The sequence below is a fragment of the Sceloporus undulatus genome, chromosome 5 (genome assembly GCF_019175285.1).
Source record: "Sceloporus undulatus isolate JIND9_A2432 ecotype Alabama chromosome 5, SceUnd_v1.1, whole genome shotgun sequence".
NCBI lineage: Eukaryota > Metazoa > Chordata > Lepidosauria > Squamata > Phrynosomatidae > Sceloporus > Sceloporus undulatus.
In genome coordinates, this window is record NC_056526.1 from 174,514,700 (window position 1) to 174,535,705 (window position 21,006).

Sequence of the window (21,006 nt, forward strand, 5' to 3'; positions counted from 1 at the left end):
CTGTACATACAATCTTTTTAATTAGACGGTTCCCTGCCCTCGGGCTTACAACCTAAAAAGACATGACACAAAAGGAGAAGGGAACAATTATGCAATGCCTGGGAAGGCTTCTCTGAACAGAATGGTTTTCAACTCCGTTTTGAAGTTGGTTAAAAAAGTGATGGCTCTTGCTTGTGGGGGAAGAAGGTTCCGGGAGTGAGGGGCAGGAGTGTGGTCAAGATGACAAAAATTATTAATGTGGAAGAACACACAAAGTCTTCTAAGAAGGACAAGACTGTGCTCCTTTCTCTCCTCTCCCTGCTGTTCTGCTGAGTTAACTGAGTATAAACTACTTTTGCATGCTGAACACAGTTTGTTGCAATTGAATAGGGTTTTCAAAGCTGAGAATATGGAAGGAGTTCAAGGAGAAGTGTTGCTTTGTGTGGAACCATCCAAAAATAAAGGTGTTCATTTTATTCATTTCATAATAGATCTTTACTATTTTTACTTATAGCTGAGTGAATATTGAAATTTAACAATTAACAAGGACAACTGATCATGCATTACCAAAATGAACCTCCTGATCAACACAGTCATTTGTCCACAATAGTGGTCAATTTGTGGCCCACGTAACAGGAGAGGCTCCTAAGAGGAAAAGAGCAAGATGGCTGATAGCAACCCAAGGGTTGGTACTGTGGAGGGAAGATGGATATGGTTTCTGTCACAATAATTATGTAGGAAATTTGGTAAATTTAGCTTCTAGGGTTGATTATTGGTCATTCCTTTATGACATAGAGCTGGTAGAGTACTATGTTATACATTCAATAAACTCTTATCTGTAACTGGACACAATCTACTCCTGTCTTAATTGATGTCAACCAGATGCTTCTGTATGCAAAAATGCCGAAGGTTTTCAGATAAGAGAGAATAAAGTTTTTGAATGAATTTGTTCTGTAAAGTTTCCAAAGCCTTTAAAGTGTCCCCTCAATATCCCTTCAACTTTCAGCACCATAAAGTATTTGAATTACCATTTAGCTACTTTTTTTAGAGCAAGTTAAATCAGCTGTCTTGTTTTGTACTAACATTTCTTCAGTGCCCCTATAAGTTTGCCATCACCGAGAGAGAACCATGGAAAACGATGTCCAGATGTCAAAATAAGCAAGTTTGTTCAATAACTTGTTAATCTAAAATCTATTTGAGCCTTGGACTGCAAGGTATTTCAGGTAGCCTGGTCTTGATGTAAGACCTATTACAGTAGATGTACAGAAATCTTTCCTACACTGAAGATGAAAACTTTTGAAAATGGTTTGGTACATTCCTTGGTTTACAGGGCTTTGCTGCCTGTATTGATGGGTGTCTATACTTCAGAATGAACCCACACCACTTCTTCTATTACTCTGCAAAGGACTATATACCCTGAAAGTGTTGTATGAAAAATCTCTCTTTATATACAATGGTCAGTGTGAATAGCAAAGTCCACAAGACATAGCAGTGAAGCTCAAACTCAATCAAAAGAGCAAAAAACAGCAAGAATGAAAATCTAGATGTGAAAGGTTTATGTAATTTGCCAGGAGAGTATGTTGGTATGCTGGCTAATGTCGGAAATTTCTTGGGTATGTAGCAAATGCATAAGCCAGTATAATTATGCCCTATGAAACAAAGGACACTAACTAAAATCTGTGACATGACTGAGATAAAGGAAATTTTATCTTTTATTTCAGACATTTGATTCATATATCAAGGTGTCTAAACCTTCTCCTAATTGTGGGGCTGTGCCCACCTGCCATAAAGGCTGGCCTAGGCTTGGAGTTGCCATGTGGTGTCCACATGACATATGCCCCAACTCCACCCCCAGGGTGGCATGATGCTGCTCACTGCTCCACATGGCGCATGGCATCATGGCACTCTTCTGGCACTGCCTCCACATGACACAGAACCAAAGGAGCACGGTAAAACTGCGGTGCCACAGCTATCACACCCTTTCCAAGGTGCAAAAAAGAGCCACTTTTTGTGGCTCCTTTTTGCGCCCTGGAAAGGCCAAATCAGGGCCGCAGTGTGTGGTTGCCACAGACCCAATCTGGTACAACTGGAGACGGCTACAGGCCTCTGTCTTTACAAGTGTGGGAAAGAGTGACAGATCAGTGATGGTGCACATGCTTTTCATTCCAAATGTCCACAACGGTATGCTGAAAGACCAGTCTACTGGAGTCCTTTCATACTACAAAATTACAGCACTGTGATTCCACTTTCACTGCAATGGCTGCATCCTATTGAATCCTAGGGTTTATAGTCTCGTGATGCACTAGAATTCTCTGAAAATTCAAAGTACCTCTGCCAAAATGGAAAGTCCTAGGATTCCATAGGATTTTGCTATAGCAATGGTAGTGGAATCATAGTGCTATAAGTTTGCAGTGTGAATGACTTCAAAGAAAGCTGAGTCAATATATGTACATAATGCTGATTCTGAATACTGAAGAAACTTATCTATGGTCCCATACAGACAGGCCAAAATAAAGTTGTTTTGGGTCACTTTGGAGGTATGCTGTTTAAGGACTGGAGCGTGGCTTTAGTGCAACTTCTGGACTCTTAGGTTGCATGCATCATTTAAACAGCATACCTGCAAAGTGACCCAAAACAACTTTATTTTGGCCTGTCTGTATGGGGCCTTAGTTTAAGATAGCTTGCTATATTCTTCCCTTTACACTGTACCATAAAAATGAGGAGCACCTATACAACCAAAATACAGATTTTGCTAATCAGTAACTTCCAGTATTGCTCAATATTAGCTCTGTTGGCTAGGACTGATTGAAGTTGTACTCCCACAACCTCTGAGGGGGCTACATGTTTCCCACTACTGGAAATAACTAAATGGTTGCTGTTCATTTGTATGGAAGCGAGTAAAGCACTGTAGCTGTATAGCTGAAATACAAAGTATCTCCGTGCATTCATCAAAGGGCCAGGTAAGCACATATCTTGACCATAACAACTGTTCTGTCATAGTCAGGATGCACAAATTTCATCTGTTCACTGAGACCTCTTCCTATTACTCCTGTGGACAACATGTCATTATCCTGTCTCATCAGGCATAGACAACATTATGGGAAAACTGTCCTCAGTGCAAACTAGCCTCACCCAAGGCCATCCATAAGTGGAGGCTAAGTGAGATGAGCACCAGTAATGAAAACTTCTCCCCTGTTCCTGCTGGAATTCTGTTTGTCTCCATTTCTTGGAAGACTACAGTAGCTAGCAAGTATAAGTAGTAGACATGGCCTTTGCTCATATTAAAGTAAGATTCAGTTGCCTTTTTTAAATAGAATAGAGAATGGACATCTTGTTTGCTTAGGCAAAAAAGTGTCTTGGGTTGGCCGTTTCCTACTCTGTGAAGTACAAAACTAAACTGGTATGCTTGCCTCTGCAGTAACTGAGAAGCTGTCAGGTTATTTAGTGCTGTGAAACATCATTGTCACATGACCACACCACACTGCCAAGTTCTATTTTCTAAGAAGTTTTGACTTTTAGCTGTGCAAACATTTATCATTTGTCTCTTTCAAAAAGCACAGAACATTGTTTCTTCAGTATTCAGCACTTTTGTGCATTTTAATTAGAATTCACAGCTTTTATTTCTTTCCAAGTGCCTTTAGGTGGGTGCTGCCCCTAAGACATATTGTGGATTTTACAAACACTATCTGGAAACTAAAAATAAGCACAATGAAACCTTTAAGGAGGCATGCTCTACACACACACACACACACACACACACACACACACACACACACACAGAGAGAGAGAGAGAGAGAGAGAGAGAGAGAGAGAGAGATTCTGTCACTGTAATGAGGTATTAGATGGAGGGCACTGAGCAGATTTGCAATTGTAGCAGTTTAGAGTATATAGATTATAGTTAATTGTTTTTACTTTATTAACACTTTCAATTAAATTATATAACAAATTATGTTCTTCAGTTTTCACTACTGTTTTCTTTATGGATTTTTGAAAGTGAAGCCTCTGTTTAAGAGAAATAAAAGTGCAGAGCTGCCCTAAGTTTTCAGCACAGCTAAAACTATGAACTTATGTCTCCATTTCTGAAAATCATGCTTTAAATTATTTTAATTTCTACTGCCCTCATTGGCTTTTGCATTCTCTTGGTGATTTCATCACACAATTAAGTTTGATGTTTAGGTCAGAATATGACCTCTAGTCATTGATTGAGATTCTGATTGGATGGGATTACCCTTGATTTTTTTTTCTTTAAAAATAATTTGAGGGGAAAAAATAGCAATAGGACCTCCTGGAAAACATTGTCCTATTTAAGCATAATTTCCTGTCTTTCATGATAAGGTGCCTCTGGGAATCTTCTACAATTTCAGTTGGTCTACAAGTTGGCATGTGGAGATGGATTTTCATTAGAGAACAGAGCAAGGGGATATCATGCATTTAAAAATGTGCCACTGTTTCCATAACCTCTTAGCATTCTCATGTCATAGGTGAGTTTTTCTTAAACAGCAACTTTCCTTTTCTCTGTTTGTAGGATACTTAGAGTCTATGCCTAGGTGCTCTGGAATCAGCTAGGTTGGTGCAACTGTTTCTGCACTGGGCTGACCAGGGTTCAAATCTCTGCTCAGACATGGAAACCCACTGGGTGATCTTGGACAAGTCACACTCTCTGACCCTCAGAGGAAGGCAGTGGCAAATCCTATTGACAATTCTTGTCAATGAAAGAAAACATTGTGATAGGCTCAGCTTAGGGTTACCAAACATCAGGAAAAAAAACTGAAAGGTACACAACAAAAGGCTATTTCCAAGGTTCAGCAACTGAAAACCAAATGATACTTATTTTTTTAAAAAATTGTATTATTATTATTATTATTATTATTATTATTATTATTATTATTATCCTCTTCCTCAAACAGAGATAACATTACTATTATCTCACCTTTGCTTACATATTGATTTGTCATTTTGAGACATAAAATAGTGTGCTCAACTTCAGACAGTGCAAACTATGGGCAACAGCAAGAGTACCAATATTTCTACAGCCACAGCACTTTGTTATCAAGATCATCATATTGAATTGATGGCTTTTAAAAGGGAAAAGACCTCTGGAATTTTATCCAGAGAAAGGAAGCAGGAGCTGTGGGTGGTTGTGGGATAACAATGAAATATTTATGAAAAGTGTTTTCTAGGAAATATGTCATGCTACTACCTATTGTGACCTCTCACAATAATCTGGATAAATACTGCAGTTTTGGGGAAAATCTACATTTCACTCCCTGAGTTCTGAAAAAAGAGAACCATCAAGCAAACAGTGAATAGAAAAGAATAAAACTGAACCATAGAAGAGTATAATTCTCACTGTTATTCTAACACGTGAGCAAGAGACATTCCCTCTAACATTATGGATGTTATTAGGTCTAATGACATCATCACAATATTAGAGGGACTTTGACATGCTCATCTTCTAGTGTGATTTATGCCAGACTATGGGGGGATACAGACGGGCGGTTCCATGCTGCCCATCTTTATCCCTCATTGGCGCTGTGCCAACCGAACCGTGCGGCACCGACATACTCCCTAAAAAGAAGCCGCCATAATGGTGCTTGTGTGCCCTGATGCCGCCGCTTCTGGCGAGCGCCATTTGGGCATGTGGGTACCTGCATGTTATCGTCATATGCCCCGTGTTTGCGGGGACACGGCAAGATGGTGCACAGATACCACTATTAGGGCTGGGTGCATATTGACACCCAGCCCTATGGAAGCCTCAAATCGGTGCTTTTTGCCCTTCTGTATCAGGCCTGAGTCAGGAATGCCCTTGTGCACTCTACATTGGGCAAACAGGCCAGTCTCTGAACTAAATGACATAAATTAGACATTAGGAATGGGAATAGATAGAACACTTCAGTCTTCCTGGGTATTCCATCTTGGACCTCAGAATTGTGATCCTTGGGGGGGAAAACATGCAAAGGAAGATTGGAAAGAGGAATGTCAGAAGTGGAATAGATCAACAAACTGCAGTCCATCATCAGTGTGTGAACAGAGACAATGATTTTCTGGTTCACTACACACTTTATAACACCAGCTAAATCCCCAGCATCATGGGGGCTGTCCTACTCTAGGGCCAAACTTACAACATTGTGGCTGCAGTACCAACATTTAACCACTGTGCCACCAGGGTAGAAAATTACAGTAGGAAATACACACACACACACACACACACACACACACACCAAAATAATATAATTGTGCAAAAACTAGTTTCCTTTTTCTGTGCAGAAAATTCTCACAAAATGCCATTTTCTTGAAAGAAATCTGCATTCTCCTGAGAAATATTGCTTTCTTTGCAGAAAATACTATTTTTTCACAGAACAAGTCATAAATTGCAAATAGTTCTTCATACATCAAAGGCAAAAATGGCATCCATTCTTACATGTAAGAACAAAATTTATGAATATTTTAAATACTTGGCTGGGTGGGGATTTGAATGCCAGTATTACAATGCTAACCTGGTGTGCTTTTTCTAGTAGTTAAACAGGGCCTTGGCCAAAGCAGAGATCCTGGTGATAGCCAGAGGCTTCCATGTCAGTGGGATAGCAAATCTTTCTGGATTTTAGTCTAAAGTTTAAAACAGGTATCTAGGCTGCTCAGTTCTGTATTCTAAAAAGATCTGCACTATAGATAACTGCTTTACAGTTCTGAGTAGATTTACCAATCCATAAATCCAGAGTGGATTCACCAACCCACTAACATATCAGCCATCAGCCATTACTTAAATAGACTACTGATTTGGTGCACTATGCAGCTGAATTTCCTCATTTCCACCACCAGGTTGTTTGGTGTCCATTTGTTTTTTGGAAAAGTGAAAAGAGATAGTATGTGTAAGAGTTCATCTGAATAATATTCCAAATCTCTGCAAAAAATTCACTTGCTTTTAAGTCTAACCAAAAAAATAATAATCAACAAATCAAAGCAAAACCCAACAATCAATTTGCTATTTTCCCATTGCATTGATTTGGCATTGATTTGGGAGGACATAAAATGATTGATGGTTCTTGAGAAATGGAGCAGTCACACTTCCTTTAATATAGAAATAAATGGGATATTCTTTTTTTTTTTAAGTGGTTAATTTGGTTTCCTATTGTAGAGCATTTCTGAGTACTGATATACTCACATTACCTAAAACAGCAGACAATGGACAATAAAACCATTTTATAGTTTTTCAAATATTTTTACATCTTGAAGTGAGCAAATTAAACCACAAAAGTTCAAAGTATCTAGATCAAGAGTAGGAAATATGTACTCCCAGGAATATCTTTTGTGGTTTAAAGGTTCTCATTAAAATTCCCCTTTCTAAGAAGAATCGGAAAACCACAAAAGCATGAACAAGCTTCCTTCATTTTTTATACACCAAGAGCTGCTTTTGTGGTTTCAATTATAGATTTCAAAATGGTGATAGGCAACATAAAACCCCAAGGATTTTTACCATAACCGGTGAAGTTTTGTGAGAATCTTGAAATTTGTGTTTCATTTTGCTAGTAACAAAATAATTTTGGCTTCTCTAGCTTGCAAAGAAAATTTTTAATAGGTGATCAGTACAACTGTTAAATGTTGCTTTAAGTGCTTGATTCCTGAACTAAAGGACTGAAAACAAGCATATGAATTCTGCCTACTTTCTATATTCTTCCCAGTTTGATTTATCAGCTTTTGTGAGGTTTGCAAAACATTTCCAACTACAAATCAATTAAGGAAATTGTAGCATATTGACCCACGCCATTTCCACATGAACTTGCTAACAAACAAGATAATCTCCACATGCCCTTCTATGACTAGCTCTACTTCTGTGGCACACTCATTGTGTGTATGTGAGCCAATTTTTATCTCTCATCCTAACCTATCCCAAATGGTTTTCACAATTATTTTTTAAAGAAGGAAATGCATGTGCAGTAGAGGAAATGATGTATTGTTGCCTTTAGCTCCTTAGAGAAAATATGAGATATACCAGTAACACATAAATATGTTGTGCTGTTAAAATTAGCACTAGCTGATACTTCCCCTCTCCATTTTTTCAGGACTATTGCACTCCTCTAGAAAATTGAGAGAGAATATCTATGTTTTTAAGATTTGATAGGTGAGTTTTCAGATTTAAGGGATTGGTTGGATTATCTTAATTTATTTTACAGATGAGTGGCCAAGGATAGTTTCCCTTTTCTTTTTCGATATTTTAATAGAAGACTTGTCAACTGCAAGAAAAGTATTTGTCTTTACCATCCTCCACCAAGTCAAACTTGCAGACTGTATCCTTGGTGAAAGATTTTCAGATATATGTTATACTGTTTAATATTGTCTTAAGGGGGGGAGGGATAAAGTGTTTTTAATTGTCATATTTTATATTTTACTGTTGTTAACTGCCCGGATTGGTTTGCCAGAGGGCGGTATACAAATTATTATTATTATTATTATTATTATTATTATTATTATTATTATTATTATTATTATAGAACAGCTGGCCTGTAGGACATTACAAATGCCTAAAGTGAGACTTATTCAGTACAATTCCCACTTACTCCCCACAGTCTGTAGTCTGTGCTCTTAATCTCTTCCTAGTAGGATATTTGCCCAAAAGATTCAATTAATTTCTTTCCTAGCATTAAAAAAAGTTCTGACAACATTTTAAAGAGCCTTTAGGCTATATGATTTGAATTCTGAAATGTCCTCCTTAAGAAGACCTGCCTGATATCCACACTGTTTTCACTTTAATACCAAGTGAAGATCTGATATCCACAGGTCTAATGCTGATGTCCTTTTTTCTGTTTATATAACTATGTTTTTCATCTTCTCGTGTTTGTTTTTTTAGAATTTAAAAGGACAACATGAAAGAGTAATTAACAACAACAACAACAACAACAACAACAACAAAGATATACTACACTAGGGACCAATTATGATAAAAACTAGCAGACAAATTTGACTCAATTTGCATGGGAGATTTCTAGTTGCAAAATCTGAAATTTGCAGTTGCAGAAACTGGCTTCTAGATGTTCTGCTTGTGTGTGTTACCCCAAAGACTCTTTAAAATTCTGATCCCACCATAAGGCAGGAAATTGTTTTAAAACTCAGGTTTCCTGCTGAAATTTAAATTGAGAAACAAACAAGGCGATAGACCCTGATTAAGGTAATTTATTGTAGTGTAGTGCAATTAAGGCAATCTAATAATTAAACATCAAAGCAGATGTCTCCAGCAATCAAAAACTGATCGAGGAGCATGCATATAATTTCTCAAAACAATACTTGATACAGAAGATTCAAGTAGAGTAGGTGCAGCACATACTACACTAGGGACCAATTATCTTCTCATTTAATTAAGATCCGGTAATGTGGACATAATGCATAACCCACTTCCCCCGCCCCTACAACTAAATGCTTCATTATTCAAAGATGGAGCTGATTTAATAATATTCTCCTCCTATATATTCCAAGCTAATAAAAAATGGTTTTAACTGTATCTTTTGGCAGTTTCCACTGATTGGAAATTGATATTTAGAGAGAAAAATGTGTGAAAAGCTACTAAAACTAACATCGTGTGTTGTACTTGACTTGGCAATAACTTTGGGACTGCACATACAGGTCAAAATAAAGCTGCTTTGGGTCACTTTGAAGGTATGCTATTTAAATGCTGCATATGTCCTAAGAGGCCGGAAGCCACACCAAAGCCACACTGCAGTCCTAAGGACTGGAACACATCTTTGGCACAGCTTCTGGCCTCTTAAGATGCATGTGTCATTTAAACAGCATACCTACAAAGTGGCCCAAAGCAGCTTTATTTTGGCCTGTCTGTTCAAGCCCATTGTGTTTTGTATTGTGTTCTAGATATTAATATCACAAACATTACTCTAGATTTCAAGTAAGTGAAAGAAGTTTTAGTATATGATGTTGAGGCAATATTTATAGCACAGGTAGAAAACCATTGTGAGGCTAAAGTATCTGAATCAAGTATTTGAGAAAGGAAATCTCAAAGAATGATAGAACTCACTAAATTACACAGTGGTACAAACTGGCCCTCTCATATTCAGTAAACCAGGGATGGGAAATGTGTGAATCTCCAGATTGTCAGAATTCAGTTCTGGTCAATCATCGCTAGTACTGTCCCTGGTGAGGGTTGATGGAACTTCCTTGGAATATCTGGAGGCCATGTTCTCTGTCTCCTCCATCTTACTGTAAAGATATTCAGCTTTAATTGCTAAGACTTACACAACCATAGAATCTAAGTCCTTCTTTTTCATCTAGAACCTAGACCTTTGAGCACTAGAAATGTGCATGTGGTTTACAAAGACATTGGTTTACAAGCTGGCCTGTGAGTTCATAGGAATTATCCAGATTTAACAATCCCACTAGTTGAAACACAGCTTTCTCATGCCTGCACTAATCCATTTCTGCCATTAGGTCGACCAAGGCATCAGTTTCTTAATATAATGAAAAATTAGCAATTTATTATTTACTATGATTAAATTTTACTACCAAGAAGGGGCAAATGCAAGAAGTGTGTGTGCGCACACGCTTGTGTGTATGTGTAGGTTCATGTATAAATAACTTGGCTAATTTAGAGCATAATGCATTGGGGAGTTGGGTTAGGTATAGGCACTTGCTACTCTGGCTCAGGTTGAAAAAAAATATTCTGGGATAATTGTACAAGCCATTCATTAAGAGAAGAGAAGGGAATCAAGCAACAAAACTGAGAAGGATTCACTATGCTTACAAAAAGGAATTGTCTTTGCTTTAACAAAGTTTTCATGGTTTGCTGTTAACTTTTACTTCAAATGTCTCAAAAAATTAGCAGGTCCAGTAAAGGGAATTGCAAAAACTCTTCAGCTACACTCAGCAGGGGAAGCAATTCATTTATGTTATTCAAACTCCAGATTCCTTTCATTTCTTCCCACTCCCCCTTATTAAAACATCTTTCCCACCCAACCATGTGTCTGAACTTTACTGCTATTGCTGTTTCTTGCTGGCAAGGCCAGTCTGCACACTCTCACTATGGATGAAAACAGGATTCAACATTGGGCTGACAGTTACCTCATTTATAATGATCCAGTGACAGTCAAAAGCAACCAAATTGGCTTCCACGACCTGAAACAGAAAACAAACCAGCCATCAGTCATCTTAGCTATATGAATGGCAATGCCTAGTATATAAATATTTGTCCACAAATGATCAGGCATCAGAGAGATAAAATTAAAATGAAAAAGGTAAAAAGCACCAGCTCTGCGAAGATATTTCTGTTCAATTGAGACTGAGAGTCCCTTTGCGAAAAATGCTGCCAAAGCATTTGGATTATTGTTTGGCTTGCTAATTAAAACATAGGGGTATAGTGAACTTTCAGCACTGAAAAGAAGAATAGGTCCCTTTGCATTCATTTCTGTTTTTAAGGACAAGCCCAAAAGAGCTTTAATGCTGGGTGGTATGCTGGAAAACAGTAAGAGTGTCATGCTTCAGGCAGTGTTCTCTCTATCTCTTAAAGCTGCTATTAAAGCACACTCACTATGGCTTGTTCATTCCCCCTTCTTCCTTAGTTTGACATTTGGGAAACATGCTTCTGTCTCTTTAAGATGGAAGGCACCTCTGAATGAATCTGATTGACAGATATCACACGGGAGGAATGTCTCCCAGTTTCAAAAAAATAAATAAATTAGGGCCAATAAGTGGAAAATAATGAATGAAATGATATAAAATTGTTTAAAGCATACAATTAACACATCAAGGAAAGGGGAAAATATATAAGACCCTATTAAGTGATGCAAATATAGGAAGAATAGATGAACTTATGATTGGTATTTCCTCAGAGGTACAATTATTCATTTTGGGGGGCTCAGTCCCTCAAGCTTAGCCATAGGAGGGACTCAGGTCTCCCATCCTTTCTGTTCCAGGGTCCGTGATACAAGATCCTCCTCTGGAAATGATATAGGGTATGGAAGTATAACATAGTCATCTTCATGTTAGAAATATCTGCCCCAATTTGGGGAATGCAGATGGGCAAACACTTTATTTCAGTTCATTTTCAGAAAACTTACCAAAATTTTGAATGAACCATTTGTCCCAACCATTTTTTCCAGGCTTAACATATACTGTTAACATGTAGACTGTTTTTACATATAATATAGAAACAAAGAATCTACCATCTGATTGGTGGACAGGTGTCTAGTGCTCAATGCTTGTGTGGATACAAATCAGATGGTAGGTCTTATGCACTTTCTAAGATATAAAACCACTTTACATCTTAAGACTGGGACAAGCAGTTGGGGGAAAATGACCTATTCACACAATGTGTACACATAACATAAGAAGAGCCCTGCTGGGTTGGATCAAGTTTCATTCTAGGCCAAAATTCTTTTGTCCAAAAGGGACAAAAGACCTCTAGGAAGGAGAGAAAAATGCGTGAAAACAACAGTCCTTCTTCATTCTTTGCCTTCTGTTTTGCATCTCAAACACAAATTGGAAAATTACTCCAACAATTTAAGTAATTCAGGTTTGACCAGAATCCACCAACTAATGGATGCAAAACCAGCCTATATGTTAAGAGATCACATACCATCATTGCATCTGCCTTAAAATGTATACCTCATTATTCCATTCAATTTTTTCATAATGTGAAGATAGAGCAACTGATGCACTAGAGGTGTGAAGTATATGGATGGCCTTTATCATGCTATATGTCTCTACTTTTTTGTTTGTTTGTTTGTTTGACTATATTTGCAGATGGAAGAATAAATTCTGTGTATGAGGGTGGCCATTCACAGCTGCTCTTCCTTTACATAAAGTATTCTCATACATGCAAACACACCAATGGGCTTATAGACTAAGCTAAATCCAATCCTGCTTCCCTGACTCCATTTTCAATTACTCCATTGTGCATGACCTTGCATTAGGTATTGGTTGCTACCTAATATAGGTATCTATATTATCTCTCTGCTTCCCAAGTGACAGAGAGTGTTTTCTTCCTGGTAAATGGGAATTGGGGGACTTTCACGTTCTTTATGTATCCTCTAAACTAGGGAATACATAGGAATCATGAATATAAAATCATCACAAAAGTGTAATCTTGGGTTATGCATTCATAACTCAGTATATTTTTTTATGTTACATGTGGCATTCACTTATTAATTTTGTTTGTTCCTTTTAAGGAAAAAAAGTGCCTTTGGATGAACTTGGGAGATATTTTTTATTCCCCCCCCCCCAAATCTGGGGCATTATTCCACTATTTCAGATGAATCCAAAACAAAACTTATAATGATAAAGGTAAACAATAGCAGCCAGTCCCTTAATGGATCACCTTTCCAAAACTGTACAAAGTAATGATTTCCTTTAAAAAGTAACTTTTCGCACCATTTTTTTCATAGTATTATCGAGTACAACAGGATATCTGCTCCAGATTTTAGATGTGTGCTTGAGTGTGTATGTGCATTAGAGATTCAATATTCTTATCTTTCTTTCTCACCTTTCTTTATTGATTATGCTCATGTTTGTATGTATTCAATAAATAAATAAATAAATAGCACAAGAGCTCTCTGGCTGGTGCAGGAGAAAGAAGGGGGGAACCCACCTGCATACATAATAAATCATACACTTTGTTTTTATCACATCTGATATGAAGTGATCTGGAAAACATTACAATTTCACTGTCCTTCTCTCTAGCTTCCTTCATCTAGCTCATTATAATAATAAGGAGAACAATCTGACACAGGCCTAAGATTTCCCTTGATCAGCTGTTATTATGAACAAGTTTACATATTCATTATTATATTAAAAGAGCTTTACAAAAAAAAATCCAAAGTCAGTGCTAACACAGACTAGATCCAATTATCTGTCAGTGCAGCAGTCATTACTTGGACAAGACGTGCCTTTTACATTTATGACCTAACGTTCCACTGTGCCCTTGTCTCTCCCCTGAGCTTGCAGTTTTCTTCATTTCAGTAGTCCACTGCAACACGATCAGAGAGGCAGGAGAGCAAATGGGATTACACTAATGAATAGAGAGGGTTGCTGGAGAAGTACAGAACATTTCACCATTGCTAAATTCTTGTAATTTGCATGAAGGTTCACACAAGAGTGTAAGAGCTGCTGTGATATAATGTTGGCTTTAACAGGATAGCAATAAGCCAGTGGAATGGCTTCAAACAGCCACATCCATCCTGTAAAGGGTTCTGGATATCTGCTCCCCAAGACTACTTCTTTTGCTGTCTGATAATATTGCCCCCACTCCCAAATCCATCCAAAGATAATAATTATTTTTTAACACTGGTGATGGGATGGGATAACATTTATCACAATATTTGAAAAATATAAGCTGGTTTAGGATGCCAAGGGCAGTCTAGTACAAAAGGGAATGGCATGGGGTTTGGGGAAATCATTAGGAAATGTTATAGCATCTGGTGGCTGAGGCAGATGGCTCATTCCTCCTAGTGGTAGGGCTCCTAGTAATACGTCAGGCACTTTCATTTCTCCCTGATGAAACACTCATTCCCATATTCCAACACCAGCCATGTCTGGAATTTAAATAGTCATCAATACAGTAAAGATAACAGATTCATAGGATAAAACATGTCCTTTCAGAGTCCAGAACTATTTACCTGAGAGTATCTATTTAAGAGCATAAAAGCTGCAATAGACTAGACAAAGCAGGACAAGTTGGAAACAACTCTCAACTGGAAAACTTTGTCCAAGTCATTTTTGGTGCCTCAGACAAAGGATGAGGCAGGACAATCTATTTCATATACATATGCTAATATTTTCAAATATTCCTTAAATCAAAATAAACAACTGTACAGTTTATGTCACTGGGGGGGGGGGGAGCAGAGCTTGTGGCCTCTATGTCAGTGGGTTGGAAAAATCTCTCCAGATTTTAGATCAAATTTTCAAGGAGTTATCCAAGGTGTTGAATTGTTTATTTCATGCCTTCAAGTCATTTCTGACATGGTGACCCTAAGGCAAACCTATCATGGAGTTTTCTTGGCAAGATTTGTTCAGAGAAAGTTTGCCAATGCTTTTCTTTGAGGCTGAGAGCATGTGACTTACCCAAGTTCACTAGTGGGTTTCATGGCTGAGCTGGTCTCCAGTACTTAAACCACTATGTCATGCCCAAATAATAGCAATAGCAATAACATATACATTTTTATGCAGCCCAGCACTCTCTAAGTGGTTTACAATCTGTAAGCCAATTGCCCCAACAAGCTGGGTACTCATTTTACCAACCTACAAAAGGATGGAAGGCTGAGTTAACCTTGGAGCCCTGGGATCAAACTCACAAAGTTGCAGCTGCAGTACTGGCATTTAACTACTGTGCTACCAGGGCAACACCTATAATAGCTTCTTTACAGTTTGGACTAAACCTGAAGTGAGTTCACTGACCAATGGTATGGGTGCCAACAACTGTCAGTAGCTTTCTGGTTGGTAGTCTTAGTGGGTTATAGACCATAGAACTTTGAGCTCCCATAGAACCAATGATCTCCTGGGAACCATCATGAAGATTAAGCCATGGTATGGTTTGTTGAAATTAAGTCTCCTGTGATATTGCCTCTGCAAACCATTCATGTTTTGATAACTGATTGCAAATCACAATTAGAAGCTGTGGTTGGTTTAAAAAGTCTGGTGTTTGTTTGTCTGTTTTGTAGTGATGTTTAAAGTACCATCTATGTCTTATGCCTGATTTGTTACCTTAGGTATCCATGCTGAAACAGCACCTAACACAACAGGGAAAAGAGAAATGAACTAGAAGACAGGCCATGAACTGTTTAATCATCTGCCATGAAATTAACAGATTAAGCAACAAACCATGGTTAACAAAACTATAGCTTATCATAACATGTGAATGCAACCACAGAATCTGGATGATACACCACCTCGTTGATGGAATCAAACAGTCATAGAATCAAAGAATCAGAGAGTTGGAAGAGACCACAAGGGCCATCCAGTCCAGCCCGCTGCCTTGCAGGAATACACAATCAAAGCACTCAGACAGATGGACGTCCAGCCTTTGTTTTAAAACCACCAAAGAAGGATACTCCACCACTCTGAGGGAGTGTGTTCCACTGTCAAATAGCTCTTACTGTCAGGGAGTTCTTCCTAATATTGAGGTAGAATCTCTTCCTGTAGTTTAAATCCAATGCCCTGGAACCTATTCTCTGGAAAAGCAGAAAACAAGCTTGCTCCATCCTTGATATGACAACCCTTCAAATATTTAAACAGGGCTATCATATCATTCTTAATCTTCTTTTCTCCAAGCTAAACATACCCAGATCTCTAAGTCACTCCTCATAGAGCATGGTTTCCAGGAGACTCTGGCGGGTAATAGACCGCCCATTTGGGGCAGTCTGCACCCGCCCCTTTCCCTGGTGTATCGGGGCCTCAGCGGCCAGAACAGCAGCCGCTGAGGCCCCGATCCGCCGCTTTTCAGGCTGTGGGGAAGCAGCAAAATGCCGCTTCCCCGCAGCCTGAAAAGGGGTGTCCCTGGGGCTTCAAGCCCCAAGGACACCCCGCGGCGGCGGGGAGAAGAAGAAAGGGGCCGCTTGGCCCCTTTCTCTTTTAGTCCGCTGGGCGCAGCCATCTGAAGGCTGCACCCAGCGGACTAAACCAGCGGACTAAACCAGCACTAAGCGCCCTGGCACGGAACAAGGACATCACGTCCGCGCCGCCCCATCTAGAGGCGGCGCAGCCGTGAGGTCCTCACGGCGGCAGCCGTATGGAAGGGCCGCCGCCGTTTAGTGCGTGACGAGCACGCACTAGGGTTAGGGCGGTGCGGAAGCACCGCCCTTTTGTAACCCTAGTGTGTGCTCATCACGCACTAAAGTGCCGGTCTGTAACCGGCCTTAGTAAGTTTTAACTGCAGGCACACAGCTACTGAATCTATTACCAAAAGGAATGTTGAGAAGATATATGTGGCTTATACTTAATGTTTAATGTCTACATTGTGAACATTAGCAGTTTTCTGAAGTATTCAATATTAAATGAGACAAACAATAAGTTGCACATAAGGGGCCTATTTCAGTGCTACCCACCTAAGTTTTATAAAATTTTGTAAGGCAAGAAAGAATGAAGGTAAAGGTATTCCCCTTTGACAAGGTTGTCAAGTCATGTCTGACTGTAGGGGGAGTTGCTCATTTCCATTGCTAAGCTGAAGAGCCAGCGTTGTCCAAAGACTACTCATGTGGCCAGCATGACTGCACAGAACACTGTTTACCTTCCCACTGAGCTTGTGCATATTTATCTACTTGCATGCTTCTCAACTGCTACGCTGGCAGAAGTTGGGACTAGTGATAGGAGCTCACCCCATCATGCGGCACCCAGGCCTCAAACTGCTAACCTGCCAGTCTTGCAGTCAACAGAGTCAGAATCTTAACTACTTGAGCTGCCACAAAGCAGGGAAGAATAATTGTGGCAAAATGTAGAAACAGATAGCATGAGAAACTCTTTGGGCAGAACAAATATAAAGGCATCCAGAAATTCAATGGCTCACACTTCAGACAGTTGTGAATGTTTGGAATTCACCTGTCTATATTGTTGGCTTTGTGACAGCAAGTAGTATTCTGCCCACATAAAAAGGAGAGATAAACTGATAATTACCATATGAAACAGAATGCCTGTGATAGTATTGTTTATGTAATGTATGGACTGAAAAAATAAAACAGGAGCAGAAATGGAGCTAAAATATAGAAAGAATTCCTAATGGGTGCTGGAAATGCATATAAATCCAGTAATCTATTCCCTAGAATATTACATGAAACAGCATTAACCCCTAGCAAAGCCATTCCATAAATCCTTATGAAAATATGAATGATTTTCAAACATGCTTAACCATTTTGCTTTAGAAATTAACTTAAAAGGCCTAAAGGCATATCAGACTCTGCAGGAGTAGCTTGAAATCTCTGTGGAAATGAAAAGAAATCATTTCACTTAACTACCAAATATGTGTTTGGCATCTTCAAGATGAAGATATACTGCGAGTTTTCCAATTTGATTTTTAATCACATAAGGGTATGAATATTATTTTCTAGCATCCTTTTTATGAGGAAAACTGATATATTAGCAGATACTCGCATGCCCATGACTTACCTAGAAGTGTTGCAAGCATGCTAGGTGAGTTACTGCAACTTTCTCCTGGAAATGGAAAATTTATCCTATTTCTTCTCTGTGAGAGTAATTAATATAGCAGTTTGGTACCATTTAAACTGCCATAGTTTTGTCTATGGAATTCTAGGATTTGTAGCTCGATGAAGTACTAAGATTTTTCTAGTAGAGGGCTCTCATGATGTAGTTCAAAGGAAGGCTCTAGAACTCTCAAGCAGAGCATTATACATCCCATCAAACTACAAATCCCAAATTTCAATGGGATTACAATTAAAGTGGCATCAAACATCTATAAATGTGTAACTTTTTTTCTTTTTCATTTTCATTATATTATAAATAAATATGCACAACAAAAAATTCTTATATTTGAGAAATCTGCACAAATCCATTTTAATTAATGCACATAACATAAGTTTATGAAAAATGCATGTGTTAGGGAAACTTCATATCAAAAACCATATACATTTTCATGCTGGAGTAAAAAAGCCAAATTTCATAATCTGACATGAAACAGAGATGCAAAGAAAATGTGAATAGGATCTGGAGAAATGCAATGAAATTGAGTAGGCGTTTTCACATCTGTACTTCCTCCAAATGTGTGTGAGAGACACAGAATGATAAGAAGAAATAGCAGTTGCCTTATGATTCAGTTATCAAAGATCAGTCTTACTCTTAACACAGGTACTGATGTGTTAAAAAGCAAAAGCCCTCTGATTATTTGAAAAACAGGATACAGAATTAACTTCCTCTGGAATGAAAAAGTTGAAAATAATATCTCTGTTCTATAGCTTGTCCATGAAACCTACTGGGTGACCTTAGGCAAGTAGTCACATGCTCTCAGCCTGAGGGGAAGGCAATAGCAAACCTCCTCTGAACAAATCTTGCCAAGAAAATCCCATGATAGCTTCGATGAGGGTTGCCATAAGTCAGAAATGACTTGAAGGCACACAACAAAAACAACAAAAACAAACTATACACACCCATGCTAAACAAACGCCCTCTTCTCAGTATTGTTCCAAAGGAGTTTCTTCAGATATACAACTGATTAATAAAACCAAACAGCATAGATGTCTATCTATAGAACTACCTCTACCTACTATACCTACCTATGTCTTCTTTAAATATGTATGTGAAATGCAAAACTTTTCACATTTCAAGCCTGAACCTTATAATTTTCTAAAACTATCATCAGAACCTTTTGTCCAGTGTAGCTTTCATGTGGAAGAGTTCAACAGATGCACCGTGATCTCCTTTTGTGCATAGAATACTTTATTTCAGTGATTTATCTTTACTAGTCCAAAATCTGCATAGCTGGAGGTCTCTAGGCTACTTCTGTCCATCCAACCTGTGAAGTCTCCTACATTCAGATACAAAATAAAGCTATAGAAGAAAAACATTTGTTGAAATGGGTTTGTGCCACAACCAGTGGGCTACCAGCCCTGACCTAAATGTGAAAAACTGCTGCTGACCAAGATCCTAAAGACACCGCTGATTAGATTTTTTTTCTTAAGCCCAAGGAGTAGTGGTTTTTCTATTTCACCAGTGAAAGAGATTGCCACACTGCATTGTGAAGATGTCTTTGCACTCTGTTAGATTTGGTTGCCACTCAACAAATGAGCACAAAAGAAGACGGAGCAGGGAAGCAGATTAGCATTTTTCTACAGCATGCACATTGAAGAGATTTTGTAGAGCACAGGAAAATGCTGTCAAGAAGCAAAGAGATGAGTGAAGAGAAACCATCTGTCACTGGCAGGAACTCCAAAACTCCTGAATGTTTGGAAGAGTCTAACAATTTATCAGCATTTTCTTCTGTCATTCACTCTCAAATCTTCAAACAGACTAACAGTAAGACAATCTCAAGCAAGCCAGCCAGCCATGCTGCCAGTTTAGAAGCTTTTCTCATTTCTAAGAAAAAAGTAAACATTTTTTTAAAAAAAATCCAAAGTATCTGCAGTGAAGACCTAGCTATTTAGCAGAATAATACCCCTAAGCAATATAATGTGCTGCCATTCCTAGTGGTTACACTCTATTTTATCAGCTCTCTTCAGTGTATGCCAACGTTAGCATTTTTACAGAATGTCTGCAGTACTAGGTCTGCAACAAAGCCCAGGGGGATAGTAGGCTGTACAGGGACACATTTTACTCTGAGTGCCATTTGGACAGAAAATGCAGTTTAGAAAATCTAGAAGTAATAAACAAGACAAAATGCTTGAGACAAGTTTAGTGTGTTCTACTTTTTGCAGCTAGATTTAGGGTCAACCACCAATTAGTCAAACAGGCACCATTCACCAAAAGAAAATATAGCACTGAGGCATATTTACCAGCCTTAAACATCTAAACATTACATTACTTCTCTCTCCTATAAGACTGAACCAAAACAGGAACTGAGATGGCATTTTCTGAGAAATATGCCTTCTGCAAAATGTGCCCCTCCACCAATGCTGGGGATAATTTGGAAGGCTCTGAATTGAGGCAGAATATTTAAAACTATTCTGAGGGAAGGAAGCACTGCTTTACTTTAGATTTTCCTTCATGGTCACCAAGACAAAACTGAGTGGCTAACATGGAACCATAATATCATATTATTTCCTAGACAATGCCTTATTAGCTGTCTGGATCACATAGTTCTTCCACCCGTATCTCTTTATATGATAGATCTGCAGATCCATTGCCATATGTTAGCTAGTCTGTTTCTATGTGGACTTCCCCTAAGTCTATCATCTTGGTCACCTAAGGTTCCAAATTCATAAACAATGGTATTGATGAAACAGGCAGGCTAATATTAACATACCTCATAAGTACTCTGAGATATGAGACACATATACCTAAATTTAAACACTTGGCACAATGTAATATTATTATTATTATTATTATTATTATTATTATTATTATTATTATTATTATTATTATTATTATTATTAT

General features: G+C 38.4%; 1 protein-coding gene across 2 annotated transcripts in view; it reads right to left on the reverse strand.

Moving 5' to 3' along the window:
• The window catches only part of GRID2 (glutamate ionotropic receptor delta type subunit 2), an 845,491-nt gene that overhangs the window by 364,818 nt on the left and 459,667 nt on the right, over positions 1-21,006 (reverse strand). For both annotated transcript variants that reach the window (XR_006104285.1, XM_042470711.1), the window contains exon 4: positions 11,041-11,094. Coding sequence is in view for 1 of the 2 variants with exons in the window: in XM_042470711.1 (XP_042326645.1) it covers positions 11,041-11,094 (54 nt within the window). In the remaining variant the exon portion in view is untranslated. The remainder of the gene's footprint in view (positions 1-11,040; positions 11,095-21,006) is intronic.